Raw genomic sequence first — 27,552 nt, forward strand, 5'->3', positions numbered from 1 at the left:
GAAATGTCACATATAGTTAAGAAGCGATCTTTCTGATCTTCTGTCTAGATGCTATTTCTGATGATCGTGTGCTTCGTCATAATAAAAGTATGTTGGTCATACTGGTAACCATGGTGGCGCGTAGACCACCTTGGATGGTTGACCAACATAAGGCATGTTTTCATTTAGGTTTGAGGGACTAGCTGGTCTACTAGCATGACCAACTTGACCAAGCTAGTTGTGCTGGTTGACCAGTTTGGTCATGTTGGTCAAACATCTTGGTTGTACTCATCAACATGCTGGCAAGGTCATAGACTACCTTGGATGGTTGACCAACTTAAGGCATGTTTCCATTTAGGTTTGATGGATCAGCTGGTCTACTAGCATGACCAACTTGACCAAGCTAGTTGTGCTGGTTGACCAGTTTGGTCATGTTGGTCAAACACCTTGGTCGTACTCATCAACACGCTGGCAAGGTCATAGACTACCTTGGATGGTTGACCAACATAGGGTATGTTTTCATTTGAGTTTGATGGACTAGCTGGTCTACTAGCTTAACCATTTTGACCAAGCTGGTTGTGCTGGTTGACTGGTTTTGCCAAGCTTAGGCTGACTTCTTTTGAATCACCTGCTGGTCATAGTTTGGTCATGCTGGTCATATAGGAGAACATACGATCCACCCAGATGATGACTGATGTTTTTTCCTCATTGTCATTTCTCAGAACTGAATCCTCACACTGTTTCCGTGAACGTTTTAATGGCGTTTCAGTGGGATGAAAGAAGGTCTTTTTAAATGTTTTATTGTGTTTGGATTTTGATTGGCAGATCGGCGATGTTGCGTCAGATACCTGCCTCCTAATCAGATAACACTCGGATAACTGCCGTTGAGTCAGACAGGCTCTTGCCTACAGTCTTTCCATTCGTGATGTTTGGGATTGTTCCTTCAGACCATTGTTCCTTCACTTGCACTTGTTGTGTTTCTCCACTGCCTTTCAGCAAGCTCACTCTCTCGCATTGAGGTCCACGCACCTATGGCCTACGCTTTCCTGCTCTCGTCTCGGTCACACAGCAGTGTCAGGCGGAATCTGCGTCAAGCTCCCCTCCAAAAATGGACTGCTCGACTCTCTGTGGCTGGCTGTCCGTACCGGGTCCTGCATTCAGCGTTGGGAGAGGAGGGGGAAGAAAGCTTCGGTGGGCAACAAAGAGGAGGGTGAAGAGCTGCACAGGGGGAGCGTTAAGAATGCAGAGAGCGGGAACTAGCGAAAAGGGAAGGAGGAGGGTGAGCGCGGGTAACTAAGTGTGGAGGTTTAGGAACATTTCAATCACTGCATACACAGACAACAAAGACCCACAACACTAGAGACTATAACAGGCTTTCGCCCCAGGGGACTGCTTTGCCTTCTCTCTCTCTCTGTCTCTTACACACAGACGCACTCTCACTCTATCTTTCTGCTTCAGTCTTGCTCTGTTTTCCTCCCTCCATTTCTTTTTCCTTGCCCTTCGTGAAAAAAAAAATATATAACGGAAAATACAGAGAAAGCAAACATTTGATGTGCCGCTTCCGATGACCGACTTTCTTCGCCGCCGGAAAGGCAAATAGATATTCCGAATGAGAGCGACTCCATTACACAAAGGACAGGCAGGTCTCTGTGTGTTAATGGGGTACATGCTCATGGATGATTTGTGTGACTGCACCCTTATGGATGCCGTTTAGTTCTGCATTGACTAGACGTGATTGAATTTCGGGGGTCTGCACATCATGGGGAGTTTGTTCAAAAGTGAGGGCCGATTTTGACGGTGTCAACAAAGTCCGTCACAGCGAGGTTTGGTGTGAAACTATTGCATGTATGCCCACACGCCTTCACATTCATTAGTAAAGGACTGTCATAATTAAAATATCAGTTTCATAGGCCCTACAATTGAACCCTGTGGGACTCACACTTCTGCAATTCTACACCTAGGGCCCAAAGGGTTAACCCCTTGAACCCTTGGATGTATTATTCAGTTATTATTCCTAATGCAGAAACTATTTGCTACATTTCCTTCAAGATCTATCTATCTATTGTATCTATCGATCTATTTATCTATTATGCACTATTAGGTAACATGTCATGTGATATTTCATGTGGAGTCCCACAGGGTTCAATTTTAGGGCGAGTTGGTAAGTTGAATGCTAAGCTCTACACGCTTAGCCCTCTAGTCAATGCAGAACTACACAGCATCCATAGGGGTGCAGTCACACAAATCATCCATAAGCATGTACCCCATTAACACACAGAGACCTGCCTGCCTGCCTGATTAGCTTTAGCGTTATTTGTCTTGTTCTAGGCTGCGTCCCAATTGTGCACTACACGCTAATAGGTATAGACCATACACTAAATTTAATGGTTAATGTACTAGTAGTACTAACAGGAAATGGTGTTGCGGTGCTATGCACTGCAAGTTCTCCTAATGCCGTCATCCACCATTTTTTCAAATAATTGCTCCATACAGGAACAATTTCATTTCACATTGCATTATGGGATAATAGTGTCCATTGCTACTGTCCGGTTCTGAGTATGCATCGAGAAGATCTGAGTATACTCAACTTTCACACTATTATCAATACTACATACTCTGAAACCTAGGTAAAATGACTTGTTGACTTGTTGTAAAATGACTTGCAGACTTGTTGTTGTAAGGTCACGCAGTGTCCCCTGGGTAATTAGTTTATGCAACGTCATTATGAACCTCCCAGGAGCCGATATGGATAGGGCCGAAAAAAGAGTGCCGGTGTTGTGCTGAATTTCGTCTCCCAGCCAGAATCCGACTCTTCCTCAATGGAGTAAAATGTAGAGTGACGCGTACCAGCCCACTCTCGAGCACTAGGACCAGGATGCTTTTGGCAGCAGCAGCAAGCTATCTGAAATATACAGAATACATAGAAACACACACACACACACCACACACACACACACACACACGAGTTGATATTTGCTTAATAGCTTTTATAAATATTGGTGTAAATATTTTTTTGTAAATATGACAATCCACCAACAGCTTATTTAAAGGGAATTCCACTCAAATGACATTCTAATGAAATAGCTAAATTATTAATAAATATGTTATGAAAATAATGGCTATGAATATTTGACCTGAATTGTTTTTTTAAGATTAGGCCTAAAGCGAGGATGAGAATACCAGCAGTTTGCTTATTTCCCTGCCCTCACACACACACACACACACACACACTCCTAACCTGGCAGTTAATTGCCTAGGACAAGACAAGTTATTACGGTATTAAATTATGATCCATAACCTTTAGATATGGTAAATATTTAAATCGTGATGAACTTAAATCTGGTCTGTAGCACAGTCCAGTTACTGGGCCCCCGAATTGCCATTTCAAATGCCTCTCCAAACCCCGCCCTCCCGAATAACGATTGGACGATCCGGCTGTCTGCTAGCGCGAAGTGTAACGGACCAGCCAATCCGAGGGCAGGAGGCCGGACCAAGCGACCCAATCCTAGCGCAGGAGTGCGCGGCTTCGCGTCAGTCCGTTGCCCGCGAACGGGCTGCTGACAGAACCGCGCGCGCTTCATCTCCCGCACCTGAAGCGCCTCACAGAAAATGACAGAATCACAGAAACGGAGCTTTTAGGGGATTCTTCACACTTTCAGCCGCCATAAATCTCCACTTCTCTCCATTTAAGCACTTCCCCGGGTCGCCCGCGCCTGCTGGACAGCCCTGGTCCGTTTCTGCGTCCGGGGAAGTTGTGGTATTTGTGGAGGAGAAGCCGCGCTGCTAACGGGCTAACGGTCACTTTTCAGCGCGACGTTTTAACTAGCGCCTAATTATGCTCGCTAAGTTGTTTAAAGTCTAATTAATAATCATAACTGATTAATTATTGTGGCTTTAAATGCATTAAGTTGCAGAAATTGCGTTTATTTTATATTTTGCTAGCTAACTAAAGTTTCTGTAAGTGCGTTAGCTAAATTGACGTCATCGCGGTCGCCCTCCAGCTTCGTTAACCTGCCAGACCTCCAACTCTCCGGGATGGATTAACGAGTTCTGGACCGACGTTAGACCGACGAAGCGGTCACTTTCAGTCCCAGCAGGAGAGAATGGGGGCTGCATGGCTGAATTATGCCGGAGCGGAGCGCCGCTGGTCCTAGACAGACTTGCCCCATGTCCCCATGGCGGGGCGCCGCCGTGCTCTCCCTCTTGGCGGCCGTGGTCGCGGCGGAGCCCCGCGGCTGGCTGTTAGCCGACAAGGGTCCTTTCCACCGCGCCCGAGACTTCACCGAGTTCGCCGAGCGCCACCAGCACGGCTTCACCACCCGATACAAGATTTACAGGTGAGCTGGCTAGCTAGGTAACTTGGCTTCATACCCTTTTTCTCCACTTATCATAAGATCTGACCTTTGACAGTCCTGGTCAGGTTATCAGAAATGGTCATCATCATCATAGAGCTGTACACATGGGCACGGCATACAAAATAAGACACTCCATGTAAACATCTGGACATTTGATCTTGAAGACGTAGATATCTGTAAAATGATCAGAACATGGTTATAGAGAGGATTGGATCGAAAGTGGGTCTTTCTTAAACCCCAGAAATGTAGTTTGGGTTGCTCCAGATTGTTGAAGAAAATAGGATCAACACAACGAGATCTAAATATCTTTCTGAAGCCTGGCAAGGGGTTTTAGAAGATCTCAGAAAATGTAAAATCAGCCATTCCACTGTCCAGAAGATACATTACAAGCGGAGAACGTTTAAAAGAACTGCCAACATGGCCAGATCAGACCATCCTAGCAAATTCAGCCCATTCAGAGATGTGTAGAGAAGTCTTCAACAATCCCAAAACCTATCGATAGCTCCTGCTATGGTTGATGTAAAAGTACCAGCATCTACCGTCAAAAAAAGGCTACAAGAGTTTGATGGATGTGCAATGAGAAATCCCTTGCACTGATTGGAGAAGACTGACTGTTGGGATTTTCCGTCCCTAATCAGATATCAGCGTTCTCCTGTAATTAAGCCACCAAAATGCATAAATATTCTCCAATATTCAGCACCACTGTTGGCCATTTATTTGTGATGGTTCGGTAAAAGAAGCATCAGCGACGTTCTCTGTTTTCATCATTGAGATGAAAGTTTCATGGACAAAAACAAGACCCTTGTACCACCCATTGCACCACCCAGTCGTGTAGTAGCATCCTCTGATTAGAGCATTGGCTTCAGTTTCCACTTGACCTCATCTTCATTTGCTCTGTGCTCCTGATTACACAGTGGCTTTTGATTACCCGGCGCCTTCAGGACTGCACGGGAGGCTCTCGGGCAGTTCTTCAGCTAAGCACCCTTTTACCCCTCTGGCCTTTCTGTGGTGATCGCTGGTTAGATCACTGCTGTAGTGCTCATCAGACCTCTCCACGCCCACTTAGAGCCTCTCTCGTTGGGGTGATTGGCGGTAATGACACCCTCCATGCAGTCGATGATTGCTCCCTGCCAGGATTTGATTTCTTCATACAAGTGATTCTGCTGGCTTTCCTGAGCCCAGAGGTTTGTGTTGGTCGAGTTGAGCAAGGTGGGGCCAGCATTTGTCCTAATCTCCAGGGGAAAATTTCTGAAGTCGTGAACTGTTGCCTGTTTTGCCCTCGGTAAGGGCCTGTGTGTGTAGTAATGAGTGAAATGAACTAGATTCTGTTAATGTGTTAAATATTAACTAATGTATATTATATACTATCTGTGATTAACAGAGTGCATCCAACTCTAACAAGTGCAAAAACCTAACCTTAACCTAAACCTTTAAATCCAACCCAAAACCAAACCCTAACCTTAACCTAAACCTTTAAATCCAACCCAAAACCAAACCCTAACCTTAACCTAAACCTTTAAATCCAACCCGAAACCAAACCCTAACCTTAACCTAAATCTTTAAATCCAACCCAAAACCAAACCCTAACCTTAACCTAAAACCTTTAAATCCAACCCAAAACCAAATCCTAACCTTAAACTAAACCTTTAAATCCAACCCAAAACCAAACCCCTAACCTTAAACTAAACCTTTAAATCCAACCCAAAACCAAACCCGAACCTTAAACTAAACCTTTAAATCCAACCCAAAACCAAACCCTAACCTTAAACTAAACCTTTAAATCCAACCCAAAACCAAACCCTAACCTTAACCTAAACCTTTAAATCCAACCCAAAACCAAACCCTAACCTTAACCTAAACCTTAAATCCAACCCAAAACCAAACCCTAACCTTAACCTAAACCTTTAAATCCAACCCAAAACCAAACCCTAACCTTAAACTAAACCTTTAAATCCAACCCAAAACCAAACCCTAACCTTAACCTAAACCTTTAAATCCAACCCAAAACCAAACCCTAACCTTAAACTAAACCTTAAATCCAGCCCAAAACCAAACCCTAGCCCTAACCTAAACCTTAAATCCAACCCAAAACCAAACCCTAGCCCTAACCTAAACCTTAAATCCAACCCAAAACCAAACCCTAACCTTAACCTAAACCTATAATCCAACCCAAAACCAAACCCTAACCTTAAACTAAACCTTTAAATCCAACCCAAAACCAAACCCTAACCTTAACCTAAACCTTAAATCCAACCCAAAACCAAACCCTAACCTTAAACTAAACCTTAAATCCAACTCTAAAACCAAACCTTAACCTAAACCTTTAAATCCAACCCAAAACCAAACCCGAACCTTAACCTAAACCTTTAAATCCAACCAAAAACCAAACCCTAACCTTAAACTAAACCTTTAAATCCAACCCAAAACCAAACCCTAACCTTAACCTAAACCTTTAAATCCAACCCAAAACCAAACCCTAACCCTAACGTAAACCTTAAATCCAACTCTAAAACCTCACCCTATTAGGGATTAGGGTTAGTTGCAGGGTTTACATTCAGCAGACAATCATTTACATTCAACTTCAGTTCAGTTAGATGTAATAGGCAGTGAGGTGAATGTTAGCGTATACGATGCATCTACAATGGACCATTCAAGTGACGGTACCGCTTTACACCTCATCCAGATGTAACAGACATGTTTGTGTGTGTGGAGATATCTAACATTTTAAAAAGTAATTAACCAAATAATTATATTGCATGTATGGCTAGAAATCTTCTAAAAGAATAATATAATAATCATGCTTTTAAAGTGGAATTTTAAAAAGCATGTGATTGGTATGCAGGTCCTGCATCAGCAGTGACTGATAATGGGGGAGAATGAGATATTTATGTACCCTGTATTTTTGCCTGAATGTTTTCAGTGAACTTGTGATGGAAAGCTTTGTTTTGGGTTTGTTTGATTTCTGGCCCCAGGGCTGGAAGCAAACAATGACAGTCTTGCTTCAGACGCAGTAACAGGCGGCTATAGCTGTGCTTTCTGTCTTCTATTTGCTGCGTGTTGCATGTGAATGCCTTTTATGCAAATATGCAACGGTGAATGTCAGACTGAAATAGAACATTTTCTGTGTAATATAGAGATATTTACATTTAATATTCTGGCAATATGTGCGTGTGACAGATAGAGCAGTCCTTGGTAAGTAAGTTTATACCCTTGTCAAGAGATAATTGTCAGTGTTCTCCACCCTATAGATGGTATTGTGGTTTTAACACATTTTTCAGGCCACAGTGAGTCGAGGTACCAAACCGAGGTAAAGGAGGATCTGAGCGGATTACATTACACGAGTGCTTCGGAATACTAGTGTGCTTAGATGGATCCAGCACCAGGTTCCCCACTGAGGCTCTTGAAGTCCCCACACAATCAAATACCTCCTACTGTCCATGTCTGTTTTGGCCAAGTGCAGAGGAGAAGCTTGGAAGAGAACCAGAGCCAGCATAAAGGGGGGTAGAGGGGTGCTGGAGGAGAGCCAGGCTTAGCTGACACAGTGGAGTCTGGGAAACGTGTGACTATCGTTTCGAGTGGGAGGACCAGGTGGGATGTGTTGATTACTTTTGCGGCCTGCTTTTGTACCACACCGCCCTTGATTTTTAAAAGGTTGTGCACTCTACAGGGAGTTTGGCCGATGGAAGGTGAACAACCTGGCCTTGGAGAGGCACGAGGACAGCGGTGTCACTGTGCCCTTTGACCCAGATTTCATCCACAACATCAGGCAGCTGGGGAGACGGCCAAGCCTGCAGAGGATAACGGACAGCATCATAAAGAAGTACGGGACGCACTTCCTGGTCTCGGCCACCCTGGGAGGTGAGAGGGCATGTGGTCTGTGGATGTATCATCGTGTCATTTCAGTCTTCTGTTTATTATCATCTACGCATCAGTAGCCATACTAGCTATGATCACACCAATAGAATGATGTCAGGATATGACTGATGGAGGAGCATGCTTTTCTTAGTGATTTTGAGTACTATTCAGACCGGGTTACTTAAACACAGAGATACATTTCAAATATCTAAAATTCAAATCTTGATGCCCTGAAGATCTACTTCCCCTGCAGATCTAATTCCCTACAGGTTTACATCTAACACATATTTATCACGCTTTATACAGCTATTCAAGGCTTTCGAAGGTAACAGTTAGATCGAGTCAATTATGCTGCGCTTTCTTAATGATGGTAAACAAATGATAGGAAACTAGATATACCATGTTATTCAGTGGAGCCAGCGGCACTGCGTTTTTCACACCAACAGCAGAGTGTAGAACTTTGTTGGCTAATGGGTGGAAATAGATAGTTTAACTAGGGCAATAAATATATTGTTTGGAAATAAATACCATCTTAATTCATAACACACATTTTGTTGGCAAATATATAGGGTATATCCAGATTTACTAAGCTGGCTTATTACTCATGACTGTACTGTAGGTGTTTTTGGTCTGAGCTTAATGGGATGACTCACCACTATTCTGTGCTACACAGTCCAAATGTTTGGGCTCTCTGAAAACAAATTCTACAACAATGGTTAAAGTTGCCCCACCATAGCCTGACAAATTCACATATTTCATCCCCCTGAGGTCTGTATGAACAGTATCTGTAAAGTCAACACTGGTAGCCTGTTGCTCTTCCTCAGCTGGTTAGCACTGCCCTTGCTACTCGCTTCTCTGTTTCTGTTGAGGTTTTGTAGGGCTGTATTCACTCTGAAACATTACTTCTGCAAGACCTCTGAAAGCATGTTGTCATCTGGGAGTCCAGTCTTGGATATTAGCCATAGTAGCTAGTTTGTATCCAGTCTGAATGTGAATATGTGGGTCTGTTATCCTACGTGTAAGACCTTACAGGACACAAGTTTACATTTTTTGAAAATACCGTTTCTGCTGTTCCATTTCTGAGCTGCATTGTTCATACTGTGTCAGAAATGGCGATAAGAGCATAGACTTGATGTGTTCATTTGGCAAACCATCACTTTCCGATTAATTTTTTTTTATATGTGAGGTTCTTGCTTGCAGGAGAATTCCCTAATAAACAAGAGAAGTAAGTGTTGACGTTAGTTGCCCCACCTGCCAAGCTGCTATCATTGTGAGATGGTGGCCTTGTGGCAGTTATAGTGCTCTAATTGTAGAAAGCTTCAGAGCCCAACAGTGGATTTTCCTCAGAGAGTAATTACGATACTCACCAAGATGATTTCACGATCAATACCTCAGTCACTAAGTGCACCTTCTCTGCCCTTATTCCGGCTACGCAGGGAGATCATTTGAGCTCTACCTAATTCACCATAGAACACCCCCTGACTGGACCCATTTTTCTCCAAAATGCATTTTCCCCAAATAACGCTCCAGCAGAGTCAATTGGCTTTGGTTTTCCCTCGCCCATTTTAGAGATGAATGATACTCCCCCATCTGTATCATCCGTAAAATGAGAGATGATCCCACCGAGGTCCAGAGTGGGCCGCGGGGTTTCGCGAACTCCTGCTGGGCGAGAATACAGAGAGCTCTGGCTGCAGGTGATTAGGAGCTGATTGGTTAGCTCTGCGTGGGCTAATGGTTCTCGTCTGGCTCTTTGGCAGGGGAGGAGTCCTTGACCATTTTCGTGGACAAGAGGAAGCTGAGCAGGGGTCAGCCGAGCGGGGGAGCCTCCAACGGCTCGGCCTCAGCCCTGACCCTGGAGGCCCTCCATCAGCTTGCCGCCTCCTACTTCATCGACAGAGACAGCACGCTGCGGAAGCTGCACCACCTCCAGATCGCCTCCGCAGCCATTAAGGTACGGCAAAAGTGGAAAGACTGGGAAGATTCAGTAACTTCAGTTGGATTTGTGCCTCCAGGTGTGATTTATTCAGCGCAGTCAAGCGGGTTCTGTTCTGCATACAATGAATGATATTTCGAAGGGAATTGTGTGTGCATAATTATGAAAGCTAACTATTGGAAGGCAGTTTTTGTGAGTACGCTCTGCACTAAGAACTTAAACTGTTTACTGCAGTTCAGGAGGTCTGTGTTGGTGCACAGAAAAAATACGCTATATTTTGAGAATAAATAATACACGTAGCACACTAGTTTTCTCCAATGCCTTTTGTCTTTCATTTTGAATAAAATTTTCTAGGCTAGGTATGAGAAGCATAGATACGTTAAGTGCTGTTGTTGATTAATGAATGTGTCTGGTGGGGCTGTTGGTTGCAGTGGACAATCTGTCATCCTCCACTTTCAGCAGCAGTAGTCATGTTCTGAAACTTTGGTTGTATTTTTGAAAGGTTTGTGATAGGAGATAAATTGGTTGGTGTGGATGAAGTATAGCTGTATGTGATAATATGGTGGCCAACGTAACAAATGTGTTCTCTGAAAGCTTATCATTTGTAAGCCTGTCTGAGCTTGATATCAAGAGAGAATACATTAAAAAAGGGGTTTATAAAAACTGGGTTTGTAAAATGTGTCTAACCACGTTTACTTTTTACTCGATTTACAAGGTGTATATTCAAAAGCAAATGTTTTGATACTGCTACCCAGGCGAACTCTCTAGGTAGACTTTCACTTGAGCAATTTACAGGCAAAATATGTTTGGCTCAAGTAAAGGGACTGTGGTATTTCTCATTCCACTACCGCTGAGATGATTTTAAACTAAGCTGCTGTTAATGAGGACAAAGCGGCTGTAGCAGCTTCTGCTGAGGCATCTATCACAATGATGGATGAGCCTGGCTCATCTATTCATATTCCTCTCCTCGGCGAATAATTCCTCTCATTATTAGCCATATCTACGGTGAGCAAAGTGTAGGCCCCTGAAAACAAGAACGATACACGAGCCGGTTTCAAAGAATGCTAAATGTGGCTACCGGCAGGCGATCCCTCAGTGTTACATTTATGGATGAGCAGGTAACTGAGGAATGGGTGAGCAGTCCAGGGTAGAAATGAGGGTTTTAATTATGATGCAGGAGCCCCTGGGTTGCGGGCCTCGTTCATTTAGTTGGTTCTTCATTAGAGCCACAGATGTTACTGGTAAGAATGGGCTTATCAGGGTGGTGGTTTGGAAAGTTGGAAACGCATGATTTAGTATGAAGAGCTTCAGTGTGATAAATGTTCCAAACCTGAGTATTCACGTCCAAGGAGACAAATGGGCCTAATATGCTTTACGTCAGATGATTTCTGGTATAACCCTTTTCTTGTTAACTTGGAGATGTAGATTAGAATTTGAGAATGTAGATTGAAATAATGTTTATTATCAGATGCCAGTATGATCTCTGGTGATGCCTCAGCCATCCAGAGTCCAAGAGAGCATAACTGATGTCCTACCCCATCAGCACGATGCTAGTGACTAGTACAGGCATCTGTAACAAAACTGGCTGTCCTCAAAGAGCGTTCAGTGATGTTTAGCTGTTGGATGTTAGGTGCCCAGTTTTAGTACCAGATGAGCTATTGCTGAGTATTACTGTGTGTTAGCAGGGTTTTGGGTTACACCTATTGGTAGTTTCCACATGGGTGTTTTTTCAGACACCACTGCACTCTGAACAGCTTACACACACTTTAGTCAAAATGCTTCTAACACTGTTTACTACTGTGCCAAAAAAACCCTCAACTGATGAAAACGTACCCCAACATTTCTGACAGCTTTTAAAACAACCTTTGTTTTGAAACATTTCTATTTTAAATAAATCCCACAATACTTCCTGAGAGAGCAGAGACGTTTTTCATGAATTTACCTTTTCCCCAGCATGTCCTGGGGGCCTGTGATTTAGATTCTTACCCATTTTAGATATATTGTATAACATATGTAAAGTCTGATGCTGGGAGGAGGAACATGACTAAAGCCTCTCTTCCCAATCTAACGTCCTATGAACGCCATCTCTACCTCGTTCACAGCATTGACAAGTCTGCACAACGCTCCACCACCCTGTCTTCTCTCTTTCCTTTTAACTCTATTATCTCTCATTTATGGCTTCTCTTACAAGAGAGAAAGGTCTGGCATCCTACTTCAAGCAGAAGCTATCTAAAAAACGGCCCAAACTTCTCAGAGCTCTTGCGCCTCTATTATCAGACTCCTTGCAAATCACCATATGCCTATGGCATGGTCTGAACTACCAAATATTGAAAACAATGGCAATAAAACATCAGAGTATAAACTGTTGTTAATAATAATTTAGTTAATTGATTATATTAATATTATGTTATTACAATGTCTGAGATGTATATTAGCAACTGAACAGTCAGTTCTTGAAGGTGATGTGTTGGAAGCAAGACAAATGGGCAAGCTTAAGAATCTGAGCCACTTTGACAAGAGCCAAACTGTGATGGCTAGATGACTAGGTCAAAACATCAGGCAGGCTTTGCAGGGTGTTCCCAGTATGCAGTGGTCAGTACCTACGAAACAAAAACTGCTCCAAGGAAGGACAGCCAGTGAACCGGCGCCAGGGTCATGGGCACCCAAGCTTCACTGATGCGCGTGGGGAGCAAATGCTAGCACGCCTGGCCTGATCCTGCAACAGTATTCCGGCAGTGGCTTTTTTCAGCAGAATAGTGCACTCTGCCACACTGCAGAAATTGTCCAGGAATGATCAGAGGAACATGACTTGGCATCCAGATTTTCCAGCTCTCAGTCTGACTTAAGGGATCCTGTATGTCATATACAACAGGACACCTTTGGAGGTCTTGTGGAGTCCATGCCTAGGCAGGTTAGAGCTGTTTTGGCCTACATGATATTTGGGCCTACATGATATTAGGCAGGTTACTGTACTGTGCTGATCAGTGTATGTACTTAGCCTGCCTAGTCAGTCATATTACTGGACAGCTTTTCTGAAGTGGCTGGATGCCGTTCATACCATGTTGATGGTGAACCATGACAGGATTTCTGCAGAAAGAGTGTTGGCTCAGAGAACAAGAAATCAATCTTCAAATTCTACACATATCTAAAATACTCTCAGGTTATTCTCTCAGCATTCTGAAAACATCAGCCTATATTCTCAAGTCCACATTTAATATTTGTTTTCATGGGTTTGCAGTAGTCCTTTATGTTGGCGTGTTATCAAATTTAAATGTGTATATTATATAGCAGCATATATGCTGTTCAATAAGTTTGAAGTGATTCTGAAGTTTCAGTCAGTTTAATTGGTCGAGTTGGACAGCGAGAGAAATGTAGCCGCAATTAGATTGCTTGGTTATTTGTTCAGCAAGTGTCCAAAGTATAGTTAGGACTAGTTCAGTGATTAGGGGAGTGGACTTACAAGAACTGTAGCTGTCTGGACATGGCACTCTTTTTTTACTTTATAATTGGCAAACTGCTTAGAGACACCGGAGTATCACTAGCCAGAGCCTGGGAAAAAAATGAAAAAGTTCCTTGCCCCATCTGGCCCAGTTAGTCAAGTTGTGCAGTCTGTGATTAAATGGCTCAGGTGGTTTAGAAGTTAGAACAGAGCTAGAACTACCTAAAAACAGTTCCTGCACCCTCTTGAAGACTAGTCTGTTCCTTTTGTATGGAGAGAAACAAAAAACAGTTCTCATGAGATAACCTAGAGGTTTCATGTTTAATCAGCCATAACAAATCTAAGTAAGCAACAAGAGAATAGTCTTCACAGATGCTTCCGTGGAATGAAATATTCAGAAATCCTGTTTTCATTTTTCTTTTTTCAGCCTTTTAATGTGCATTCACATGCCGAGTGAAACAAAAGGGTCTCTTTGATAAGTAGGCTTCAAGGACTTTGGCCCTGGTAATGGCTGTGTTGCTGCGTGAGGGCAAGTCAGCCTGAACCCTGCTGAAGAGTTTGTGGCTTTAATGAATCTCCTTCTAGCTGCATTAACAGGAACACGAGAGCCTGCTGTGGGTGTAATGAAGTTGTGTTTCTCTCCTCCTTCCTCTTCTTCTTTCTTTCATGCGCGCCCAGTTTCTGCTGCTGCTTCTTGTCCTTGACTTTAATATGTATGTTTATAAATGATGCCTAACTTCTCATATTTCTGCTGTTTGCTCTGCCCTTGTGGATTCTTCTGCATTATGCAGGAGCTGGGAATGGATCTGTGCAGCAATGCAAGGATTTTTAATTAAAGAAGTGGCGATAGACTAATTCATTTGATCAGAACAGGGTCCCCTCCACGTTTCAGTGGCGAATAGCCAGCTAATGACGTACTTTTTTTTTGTTACAACACTGACAGTTCTTATTCTTCTGCTTGATGAAATACTGTAGACCATGATTGGAAAGGTTCCATTCAATTACACCAGCAAAACTATAATCAGTAATGTAATCTGAAGGGTTGTTCTACAATCTCAGTAATGTACTTTCATTTTAGTCTATTGCTTTTTGAATTAAGCTCCATTAAGAAGCTATATACAAAAGGATAGGCGTGCCGTGTTCTCTGAAAGCTTTGGAATGCATACCTCATATAATCATTACAAACGTCCATTACATGATTACAATCTATAATGGATTATGGGCGGATTTCTATTATTGTATCTGTTGCGCATACCATACTGCTCCCTATAGTGTTTTCATGGTTCGTCGTGGTATACGTTTTATTGGACTGATTAAAAAACAAGACGCTTTTAAACATGTCAATACTTATTTTATATCCTTCTTCAGGTAACTGAGACCAGAACGGGCCCTCTGGGCTGCAGTAACTATGACAACCTTGACTCTGTGAGCTCTGTGTTGGTTCACAGCCCTGAAAACAAGGTTCATTTGAAAGGTAAAAACACCTTTGGAACATCTGACACTTTCAAACATTCCTCAAGTTTCAACATCTGAACTGTGGGTAACGAGTGTCAAGGCCATGCATTATGTCAGTAGCAGTCTGATCATAGCGGCTAATTAACCAGCAAACGGCGTGTTCTGTCGTTATCGACAGCGGCCATGTCAATTTAATTAAAAAAATTATATATATATATATATATATATATATATATATATATATAAATAAAATCTCAACTTTGTAGTCTAAAATATAGAAATTCTGATGAAATGTAGTTGTACAGTACAACGCCCTTGTAATTGATTTAACTTTCAGTCAAAACAGACAAAAGGTAAATTTTTCAGGATGTATTGATCAATTAAAAATGTGCACTTGCATAGGAAATGTGAAAGTCAATGGAAAATAAAAAAATAATAATAAGACTACAGATCAAATTGGACTCTTAATAACCATCCAATATGTGACAGACATCCAACACTGACCCTACCAGATTCCAGGCAGCACTTAATCTTTGAGAGAGAAATGAAACTCCACTCTCACTTCACATCTTCACAAATCTCCACAGATGCTTTTGTCCATTCTCCCACAGTGAAAAAGCCTTTATTGACAAATATATACAAATCCATTTGCCAAGTAAACAAAAGAAGTTGCTGGTTTTTGTAGAACAATGGACTGACCATCCCAGTTTAGATCTTAGCATCACAGACTTTTCAGTTATATTGATTATTATTATTATATTAAATTACACAGTACATTGTATTTATAGTGTATTCAGGTTAAGTTATCTCATTCCAGGGCTCCAAGCTGTTTTGCCTGAGTATCTGAGGAGCCGATTTGTCCAGGCTGCCCTGGGCTATATCGGGTGCAACGCTGAGGGTCAGTTTGTGTGCCAGGACAACGACTGCTGGTGCCTGTGCAGCAAGGAGTATGCTCAGTGCAACTGCCCCCAAGCTGACATCCGAGCCCAGGAGAGCTACCTGGAGCACACCAGGGAGGCTTGGAGGCAGGCCAACCAGGAGTTTGAGGAATCAGGTGCCAAAAGATGTTCTTGTTTTTTGATGGAATCTTTTTTGCTGAGGTAATGGACAGACCTTAACATGACCTTAACCTTAACATTGGACCAGTACTGATAGATACTGATAGATAGTGGAGAGGGCCAATGATATGTTTGCTTCTTCCGAAATGAGCAGGCATATTAGAGCATGTTATTCTGTTTGTCCAGATGACATTCACAAATCAGCATCCCAAGAAAACACGAAACTAAATGAATTACTACCCTATTTGGCTAGTTCACATTTGCCTCTTACATCACATTAGCCGTAATTGGATTTCGAGTCTGGTACATTCATGTTAATTGGTCCATTTGTCCCTCTGAGCAGATGAGTTCCAGGCTTTTGTGGGCAGGCTGCCGACACACTTTGCCCTAAACTCCTCGGCCATCCAGCACATGTGGAGAGCTGATGCAGCTCTGCTACAGCGCTATAGGCAGCTGGAGAGCCGCACCAGTCTCCTCTTCAGCAAGGCCCGGCGAAGCGCCAACAGGCTCTTCAGTCTCAGCAGGAGGTGTCGCACACAGCCCAAGATAATCATACAGAGGGAGAGGTAACCACTATTTATGGATTTTTGTTGGCCTCGGTATCCGAAGTGTACGCATTTGTCATCGTGCTGGCGTGCCTGGTAATTATGTATGAAATTAGATTAGAAAAAGTTGTGCAAAGTTCTTCAAACTCTCTAGAGAGATCCACAACCTCAAAGCTAATTAGACAGCTTGTGTGAATGTTGGGATGGAAGAGGTTAAAATTAGATTATCTTGTGGTAAAAAAAAAAAAAAATCATTAGAAGTACATTACGGTTCAAAAGTGCAACAGTTCAGCCAAGCCTCGCTGGTGCTCTGCGCGTATTCTACATCAAATGACTAATGTGTTATTCCACCACCCACTACCACCTTGAAAGCTATTAGTAGGCATTAGTGGGCTCTTTCCCTGCCATTTATGCTTTTAAAGGCCGGTTTCGACACAATATAATGTTTGAAAGCCATTATCACTATTGCAAAATGCAAATTGTTCATTTTTTATCTATTGTTATAACATCAGCCATTTATTACTTGTAGTGCCTTTGTTGCATTTCTTACTGTAATTTACACACCTGGACCACATAATTATGTGTTTTCTGCTGCCGATTGCTTTGTTTTGTCTTGCTGCCTTGCTGTTTTGTTGATTGTTTAATGCCCACCTTCCAGGTCTCTTGGGTACTGGCTGCAGCACATCCTTTCCATCTTGTACTGTGGCGAAAGCAAGCGTCTCGGCTTTTACTCAGAGGAGACGCGGAGCTGCCTCTGCCCGCACGAACACCCTTTGTGTCAGGGAATGATCCCCTGTGTGGTTGGTGACGGGCCCCGCTGCGTGTCCTGCTCGCCAGAGAATCGGACACGCTGCTCCAGCTGCAACACTGGCTTCACGCTGAGCCATGGCATGTGCAGGCACGCCGTACCCGACCCCACGGACCACTACCTGGGCTTCGAGACGGACCTGCGAGACCTGGAGCTACGCTACTTGCTGCAGCGGCGCGACGGCCGCGTGGTCACGCGTGCCACATTCGTCAGCAGCGACGTGCGCCTCAACACCTGGTTCGACCCCTCCTGGAGAAAAAGGATGCTCCTGACTCTAAAGAGCAACAAGTTCAAGTCCAGCCGCGTGCACATGCTGCTGGGGGTCTCGCTGCAGATCTGCATGACCAAGAACTCCACTCTGGAGCCGGCGCTGTCCGTCTACGTCAACCCTTTTGGGGGGAGCCATTCCGAAAGCTGGACCATGCCTATCAACCAAAACAGCTACCCTGACTGGGAGAAGACCAAGTTAGACATTCCTCTGGACTGCTACAATTGGACTTTGACTTTAGGAAACCGCTGGAAGAGCTTCTTCGAGACGGTCCACTTCTACCTGAGGAGCCGGATTCGGACCGACCTCACTCAGGGGAACGAAACGGCCTATTTCGAGCCCATGGATGTCGCTGACTCCTCACAGAACTTTGGCTACATGAAAATCAACAGCATACAGCTCTTTGGCTACAGCATGCACTTTGACCCAGAAGCCATTCAGGACTTGATCCTACAGCTGGACTATCCATACACTCAGGGATCTCAGGACTCTGCCCTGCTGCAGCTCATGGAGATCCGATACAGAGTCAACAGACTCTCTCCTCCTGGACCACTGCCACTGGACCTGTTCTCTTGCTTACTCCGACACCGACTCAAACTCTCCAGCTCTGAGGTACTGAGAATTCTCGCAGCACTGCAGGCTTTTAGTGCCAGACAGCCGTACTATATGGAGTACGAAGCAACGAAACTTTGTAGTTAATAAGCGATGGTGGGATCCAATTTATTTTTGCCATTGATGTCTAATTTTATTGAGGGGGGAAAAATTCAATTTCACCCAGAGTCTGAAGTATGTTTTTATGGCGGGGCTCATTGTTGTTGGTGTTTGATATAAACTGCTTTACTGTTCATAGACGCAATATATATTTGATGTCTTTGAAATCAAATGGTAGTTCAGATGAAAAAAGGAAGTTTTAGCAGTTTCATCAACCTTGCCAAGTTTGAATTTAATAAAATGGGCAAAAGCCTATTAAAATCAAACCATTTTTTTTCCTGATAATGTTTTCCAGGCTGCATATTGAGTTTGGCAGGCTTCAAATTGAGCATTTATAGTCTGAAGTGCAGTCAAAGTCAAGACTGTTACACGGCTAATGCTCAGTAGTTTCCTTAAATATTATATTTCTGAGCTGTAGGATTTTTAAGGCCCACAGTAATCTGATATAAATCTTGAATTACTCAGAGTGCTTTGAGACTTGCGTTTATCCTTTTCGAGCGCACTCTTAAATCAACAGTGGGGTATAATAGTCCCAAGGACGGGTGAGCAATTTTAACCGCATCATTTTGCACAAAGAATTACTTTGCATTTGCTAAATTGCTGCTGAATTGTTGATTCTTTATTAGATGCTTGCAGCTACACGAGCTCATACGCATAGGCATATTTTGTTCCCATAGACCAAATACAGTAGCCTAATTTTATGTAAATGAAACACTGGCTTCTCAGCGTGAATCGAGCGGATTCAGACACATTCTGCAGCGCGATATCGCTTTTTAACACGTCGTCAGCTGCTTCGAAAGCCACATATGGCCCCTTTTCCCTCCCTTTTCCTCCCCTCAGGCTGCCAGGCTGAGCGCTAGTACATACAATCAGGGCTAGACTGACCTCCTTCAGAATTCTTCTGCCTCCATCATTCTTCCCTTGCATGATGGATGAGCGCGGGAGCAGGAGACACAGCGCAGCATCAAAGCCGGGCACCCTATCCGAGTCCATTATCTGAGTCGCTTCCCCCCCGGTGCACCAGTCAGTTTAAAGATTATGCACTCTCAATGCTTCGGCTGCTCAGGCAGAGCTCGGGAGATGCACAGCTAATGGAATGTTTTGGTGTACCTGCAGTATGGTTGACGTGGCTTTCAGAAAGCCGCTTACCTATTCGCTTAATCATTATGATAGAAAGGGTAAAACACGGATCGGGAAACGAATGGCAGTCGCGGTGGCCGGCGGATCGTGTCAGCCTACTTATTTATGCTTTGTAAAGCCAGGCGAGCGTACGGGTACCAGCTGAAACTCTTAAAAGAGAGGCAATTCCGCAGACCTCAGTGGTCCGAGACATCTGCAGATAAAGCGAGAAACCTACTGAGTGATTATGTGGACCTCTAAACTGACAGTTCTAAGAAACCAGCTCGGCAAACACAACTCCTTAATAACAGAGCCAGTGCCACAGAATGAATATTGAGTGGTGTACTCTCAGCATGCTGTGGAGCACCACTCTGTAAAAAAACTAAAATGAATAAATAAAAAAAAGACTGCTGAAAAAGATGACAGTTTTATTATAAAAATAATAATGATAAGAATAACAAGCTGACCCTTTATGATAATCAAGGCTTAATGATTAAAGGCAAACCTGAAAACACAACTCGCCGTTTTTATGATGAGCAGATCACATCACAATTATGCATGCACGCTAATGATCTGGTAGCTTAATTCAGTCAATATTTGGGAACAGACTTCAATGATAATATAACCTAGATAACTTTGCACAAAGTCTAAACATCCTTTAATACTGGCGACTTTGTGCCAGTCTCTCTTTATCTTTTATTTTAATCCTCTGGGAAACAGAATATGACTTTCAGATCAGTTTATTAGCCGGACTGATAAAACGCAGAGTAAACATATTTGCTTCTGGTGTGAAGGAGAAATGTGTGTGTGCTTGAGATCAGAATCAGAATCAAGCTTCATTAGCCGGGTATGTTTGCACATACAAGGAATTTGTCTTTGGCTGCACATTAGTACACAATGACCGATGTAACAGATGCTTGAACTGGGCACTATTTATTTATTTTTTTTAAACTATACCATATTACAGCATCTGTAGGAGTTTACAGATAGCTCTTTAATTCTTAGACTAGGCCTGAGCTATGTCCAGCATCACTGTTATTCCATCCAACTGCCAGCCTCTAATGAGATGAAACCACACTATGACCATTTCACTTGACCCTTTTATATTTTGGCACCGCCTCGCAAAAACCTTTGTCACTTTCAATGGAAGCCGATTTTAGAAGATTTTAATTCAAGTCATTTGTTAGTTGTGAGAATTTCATGATGAATAAGCCAATGGAAATGCTCCAATGACTTGGAATCAAATCTTTTTACATTGACTTTCATTTAAAGTTAAGAAGTTATTTTCCTGTTCCTGATGTATTACATAAGCTCCCAGACAAAAAAACACTCACCTTGCGTGTTTAAGGTGGGAGTAACTTCAGGCTCTTGCAGATGGTGCTGCACAAGGACAATCGGGCTATGAATACATGCGACTGGACTCTAGTTTGAGAAGAGGAGGTACAGTGCAGTGAGCGTCTCGTTCAATGGTGGAAAATGGGGGTCAAAGAAGATACAGTTAATGATTGGCTAAACGGTGTGACTGCATTTGGGTGTGGCCAAAGACCACAGTGTGAAGGAAGGAGCTGAATCTGCAGGTGTATGGAAGCTTACGGTCATACGGGTCTACCAGCAGTGGCTGAAACCCCAGCCAGGTATTTATAGCTCCACCATCTGCAGGAGCCTGAAGTTTGAGCTGAAGAGCCTGAGCTTATGATACAAAAGAATAGTCATATATGAGGGGTTGCATTTCATTGGAAGTCTTTCTAAAACTATATGCATTCTACGTGATTTTGAAGCATTTCTATTGGTCATCATGGAATTCTGACACATTCAGAACAACTCTATACTCTGTTCCTCTCTGTCGCCACGAAGCAAGCCAAACGCTGGCAGCTGGAGAAGCAGCAAACGCATCCGATATCCGACAATCAGTAATCGTGTCCTCAGAGCATCAGATTTCTCTCGTTTTCATTGTGCAATGCTACCTCTCAAGCTGAGCTGTCCAAGACATTAGACTGCGTCGTTGTTTTTCTCCAGATCGTAATTATGACTGCTTCTCCTGGTTGCTGCAGTTTTAGCCGGTGCCCAGGGCGCCGTAGGTTCAGGCTTGAGAAGCGAGGCTCTAAAAGCCTGAGCGATCAATGAGAATGCGACGTGAAGCCGCCGAGGTTTGAATGGGGGGAAAAAAACGCCTGACTGAGGCCGTTTGTCGCTGCTTTTTTTTGCGACGTTTACTATTTACAGACGTCTCGCTGATGTCCTGCCAGCATCACAGCAGACGCGGGGAAGGTGTGTAAAAATACACACGCTCGCGCAGCGGGGACTCTGCGCTACCTGTGGTGTCTTGCGAGCTCCCTTGCCTCGACGCTTGCGCGTGTTAATCAGCTTCATGGGAGAACTTCAGAGGAGTGCGTAAACACACAAGCTCGCTCGCACACACACATACGCACATGCATTCACATTCACACACAGGCAATGCTGAAGGACCAGGAGTCCTTGAAATGAAATCAGCGCAGAATGAAGTGCGCTATTGCTGCCTTCAAAAGAAGTGTCAGAAACGTTCTTCAGGCACCACGGGCAAATCAAGGGGATGGCTTTTATGTTCGCTCTTTCGCCTTTAGACTCCAACGCCTTTAGAGTGAAACAGATACGCCGCTGCTCTGGCCTTGTTTTAAAGCATGAAAGATGTTTTCACCAAAAAAAAGAAGCCACAGCTCAAGTTCGCTGTTCTCAAAATAGAGGAGACTTTTGTGACTTTTTGAAAGTGTTTGAGCAAGACTAATGATGTTTTTTATACAAGCCTCCTGCAGACATATATGTAGAGCTATATCCGGCTCAGTCAGACTCGAAGAAATTTCAATTGTTCGTTCATAATTCTTTTTTTAATTGAAATAATTTTAATTAGCCACATATAGTATCAGGCTTCCGTATGGATTTGTGGAATACTGAGACAGACAGCAGCATGTATTTATGTCTAAAATAAGCCTGATAGAAATTTGCAGCATCGCCTGCTCTGAAATAATCATTTCTTGTGTAACACAAGCTAATTAGGCGCCTCTACTTTTCATTAAATATAAATAAATCTTAGGTATTAATGAATAAATAATCAAACTAAACACGTGTGAATTTGATTCTGAAACATTTTAAATAAAATAAAGCAAACATTTGACTTTAGTCTCTTTTTCCTGAACAACAAACAGCTTATAGGCCTAAAGCGAAAGACTGGCCTGGCCGTTGTTAATCACCAGACCTTTTTAGAGACCTAAAAAACTAAAGTCATGAAAAAAGGACAATTAAAGTAACGGTAAAAGATGTGAATGATATAAGCGACAAGCGAACGTACTGCATGTTTAAGCACTCATTCACGTTACTTATGGCATCGAGTGTCGAGATGCTAGCCGGCATATTAAATAGCTAAAGCTAGCTGTCCAACAAACCGAAGGAAAACTCTACCCAATACTTTTAATCTCGCTGTAATCAACACTTTCAGCACCATCAGTCCGTACCCAGCCAACACCTTCCTGCACATCTGTCTCCACCCTCCAAAGATGTGGCCACCATAGCCCTCGGTCGGTAAAAAACCTGGGGGCGCACGGCAACACAAGGTGCCCTGTCTTACACTCTGCGGGAGGTGCGTCGCCATGCTCATTGCTATCTTCCATCCCACCAACAGTCTATTTTAAATAGCAACGCTGTTTGTGAATTATATCTACGCTGATGGGCGTGGTGGTCTCGAAATGAGTGTGTTCAGGTCAATTTCTGCCGTGTACACTACACCCCCGCTTTACACCACTGCTATAGCAATCCGCCGGATTGTTGGATTCACACCCCCAATTCACAATAATTGTGAGTCGACACGGCTTTCTGCAGCAAGACAAAGATTTAGGCAATCAAATAAGATTCGAGATTCAGCAGCTTTACTGTCACATCCATTAAATTCTTATTCACATTCCTTCTGTTCCAGCTAAAAATAATAAATCTAAACTATATAATGTACAAAAAGAAACAAGGCGTCGTATAAACGATCAACAGGAAATGAAAGAGTATATTATCGGCAAGATTAAAGCAGAAAGCAAGACCCTGAGGAGCGCTGCATTAGATGCTATCACTGAGTGAAATGTTGTAGTGGTTGATTAAGAGCAGCTAAAAGAACATGAGTGTGCTGGAGCTCATCACACACTTTGACAGATGGAGTTCTGGTGTTAACAGTGTTCATTCACAAGTCTGATGGGCTGTGCATAAAAGCCGTTCCTGAGTCTAGTGGTTCCTGATTTCACACTTCAGCACCGTCTCCCTGAGTGTTAATAGGCCGTGTTGAGGGTGGCTCGTGTTCTTAATGATGCTGTTCTGATGCTCCTCTGATGGCCCTGGTGTGGTAAATGTCCTCCTGTGATGGTTGTGCACAGCAGGCCCTGACTTTGTCTGGATGACGTTGCAGTGGGAGCACTAGACTAGTCTATCGGAGCAGGTGATCATCCAACATCCTGACCTCACTAACTCTCCAGTTGCTAAACGCACTTAAACCCTCACAGCCATTCTCATGGTACAATATATGGACATGACCTTGCTCATGTCTGCTGTCCTCGTTATCGCCCACTGTGGTTAGCAGAGATGGCGATTTTAGCCAGTCGTGATATTCAGCAACATCTGTCCTGTAGGAAAAGAGTGCAGTGTGTGCAGCGGCCAGTACGTCAAAAATAGAGCCTCCATACAGACAGAGTGAACAGTGACAGGGTTCCCCCGCCCCCTCCACAGTTCTGCATGCATGTGAATTCGCTGATTAACTGCCAAAGTTTAACCATAATAGTGTGGAACACAGTTCTACTGCTGCGGTAGTCTTCACACCATTTATTTTAGCCATATAAGGAGCATATCTGTAGCTTGTATTCCAACGCGAGGCATCCCCGACATTTTGGCTTTAAGCAGAATGATATTCTTAATTATTAAAGATTCATAGCTCTTTAAAATGGTGTCAAACGGTCTCATTTATCACAGTTAATTCTGGACTATATATCGTCCAAATAAATAGTTGTTGTGGTGGGCTTCCACAGCAAATCTCCAAAATCTAGTAGTAAGCCTTCTTCTCTGGACAGTAGAGACAGTTACTCCAGCAAAAGCTGGATAAACTCTTTTAAATACTCTTGATTTCAGAAGAAACAATGAATGAGCAGGTGTCCCAATACTTTTGTCCAAATATTGTTCAATCTAGACCTCCAGCAGGACAATTAAACTTCTGTATATTCAACAAGTAGAAGCTCAGCTCCAACACCAGTGTGGCTTTATCTGATCTACAGTGCAGTACGGAGCTCCGACAGTTCTTCAAATCTCATGAGAGCATTTCAGTGGAAACATCATATCGTCCTAAAACAATCCATGGGATTGGCCCCTTGTTCGGAAACTGAAATGGATTGCAGGCCCCCGGATCCAGCTGCAGCCCTGAGGGGATCGGAGTTTATGAAAAACCCATTAAAGGAATAACAAGCCACTACCAACAACATAAATCAAGCATTGACAAACTCGTGCCTAAAGGGGACGTCTGGGGACGGCTGCGCAATTAAGCCGTATGCAAAACCTCGCAGAAGAGGTGTCCACGTCAGCAGTTTCCGCCGTCCTCTGAGACTCTGGAAAAGCAGCCACTCTCGGTGCCAAATGATGCATAATCTTACCGCTCATATTTTACCCATTCATTGTCTACAAACAAGCAGTAGGACAAGGACAGCTACATGGAGGAGATGCTCGTCTTTAGAGTGAAATTTAACTGGATTCGGTTCTTCTGGAATTGAAATTTGGCTTGTCATTCAAACCAGTGCAGCTTTTAATCACAGTAGTTTCAGTGGTTACTAGAACTTTGTCGTGACCCTAAAGTTATATGGGATGTACAATAACATCGCCATCATATCAGTATTGACGGACCATTGGTTTAAAAAATATATATTCTCGCGCAGTCATCTAATGCTGCATTTCATTTAGCTGAGAAGTCGGATGTCGTGGCTGGGAATAACGTCACACCTTGGACCTTGTTCCAGTTAATTCTGAGAATTCAGTTTGCTACGGACTTCACACTTTTTATGTTTCAGGTTAACATTGTTCAGGATTAGCATTAGCGATAGTAACACAATCCCGGTTGTCATTTCCTACCTGAAACGTCTTAAGTAGAAAATCTAACCTCCCAGTTCAAATAGACTGCAGCATAAGCATCGGCCAGATCATCGAAAGATCTAGGGTGATGCCAGAGCCATCCGTGACTAGGAGTCTCAAAGAGCAGAACTAGCCTCTCACTGTCTGGGTAGGAGGGATTCATTTGACATCGGAAAGACTTTGCACTCAAACATCAGACAGACGTTAAATTGTAGTTGGAAATCAAAATCGCATTTGTCAAAAACCAACACTGGGTTGACATCAGGCTCCCATGTTTGTTCAGTGATCATTGGAAGTCAGTCAAATATATAACTTTTCAATCTTCAACGTTAGACAGATGTTGAATTTTGATTGGAAATCAATATCATATATCTGTCAAAAACCAACACTGGGTTGGCTTTAAGCTCCACTGTTAAACAGGCATTGAATTTTAGTAACTTTACAACAACAAGATCAACAGCACATTAATGTCTAACAACGTTGTGTGGATGTTAATTTTATGAAGTTTAGCAGATGTTGGGGTTTGGTCACCATACCTCATAACTAAATGCTTGTATTCTATGTTAAACTGACATTAGACGTTTGGAAGATGTTAAACTTTGGTTACTTCACAACTTGAAACCAGGTAAATATCAACGTCAGCTGTCGTCACTATTCCACGTCAGACTGACATTAGACGTTTAGAAGACGTTGGACTTTGGTTACTTCACAACTTTAAAACCAGCAAAATGTCAACGTCAGCTGTCGTCACTATTTTACGTCAGACTGACAGACGTTTGGAAGACGTTGGACTTTGGTAACTTCACAACTTGAAACCAGCAAAATGTCAATGTCAGCTGTCGTCACTATTTTACGTCAGACTGACAGACGTTTGGAAGACGTTGGACTTTGGTAACTTCACAACTTGAAACCAGCAAAATGTCAACGTCAGCTGTCGTCACTATTTTACGTCAGACTGACATTAGACGTTTAGAAGACGTTGGACTGACACCGATATTAGACGCTATCCTGACAATACGACCTACATTCAGCCAGACCTACAATCAACGTCTATCGACACTGGTGGCCAGATGGGACTACTCAATGTGCCGAGCAAGCTTTAGCCCAGAGAAATCTTCCCCACGGGCCGGACCTCGGTCGCTGGTCGAAGATCCGAGCTTCAAGTGAAGGTCCGAGTGGTCCAGCTGTAAAGCCCTAATACTGTTGTAATTGTGTTGCTTGTTGTATTCTGTTACACAGGGACTCCGCAGAGGCTGTCGGGCTAACGAGTGAGTCGAAAGCCGAGCAGACAGGTAGCGTGACACATGCCGGCGAGCTGTAAATCAGAAGGTCCTGCTGCACTCCCAGTCGAAGCAGCCCTCTGCATCCTCACCGCCTCCACTGGTGTTGTGTTTGTTCAAATTACAGACTACATACACAGCAGAGCAGCAAAGCAGAAGCAGACCTCCTTCTCACTTCAGGGAAGGACAAGAGAAGCACATTTGATTTCTGGAGAGCTTTCTACAGAACACCGAGGCTGAAAATCATAGTGTACTGCGAGCTACAGTGCCCACCTAATTGTGCGGCCATCGGATCAAGTGCTGCAGTGCTCTGCCACCAAACAGGATCAGCCCCTATAGTGAGGTAATGTAGTAATAAAGACACCCTAGTGATTATGCAGGACTTCAGGACTTCAAGGCCATTTAAAATGGATTGGTGTGTGTTTGTGTGTGTGTGTATTTATATATATATACCGTGCATAATGCTTGCACATCTGTGGCCACCTTTAAAGCAATATACTACTGGAAACTGGGATTTCACCACTGGGGAAGGAGGTTTTAGACACAGGACGAAGCTCCCGTGGCTGATATATGCAGCTTTCAGCCATAACACATGCACCATCTTCAGGCAGGTGGTGCAAATGTTGTATC

The 27,552-nt window shown here is 43.3% G+C and overlaps 1 protein-coding gene across 1 annotated transcript; it reads left to right on the plus strand.

The window, feature by feature from the left end:
• Positions 1-3,513: 3,513 nt before the first annotated feature.
• brinp3b (bone morphogenetic protein/retinoic acid inducible neural-specific 3b) lies at positions 3,514-18,647 on the plus strand. Its single transcript, XM_072686985.1, has 7 exons — positions 3,514-4,316; positions 8,002-8,192; positions 9,947-10,140; positions 14,930-15,035; positions 15,834-16,070; positions 16,418-16,640; positions 17,278-18,647. The coding sequence occupies exons 1-7, from the start codon at positions 4,105-4,107 to the stop codon at positions 18,392-18,394; spliced, it is 2,280 nt and encodes a 759-aa protein (XP_072543086.1). The 5' UTR covers positions 3,514-4,104; the 3' UTR covers positions 18,395-18,647.
• The last annotated feature ends 8,905 nt before the right edge of the window (positions 18,648-27,552 follow it).

This window comes from Salminus brasiliensis, chromosome 9, assembly GCF_030463535.1.
Source record: "Salminus brasiliensis chromosome 9, fSalBra1.hap2, whole genome shotgun sequence".
NCBI lineage: Eukaryota > Metazoa > Chordata > Actinopteri > Characiformes > Bryconidae > Salminus > Salminus brasiliensis.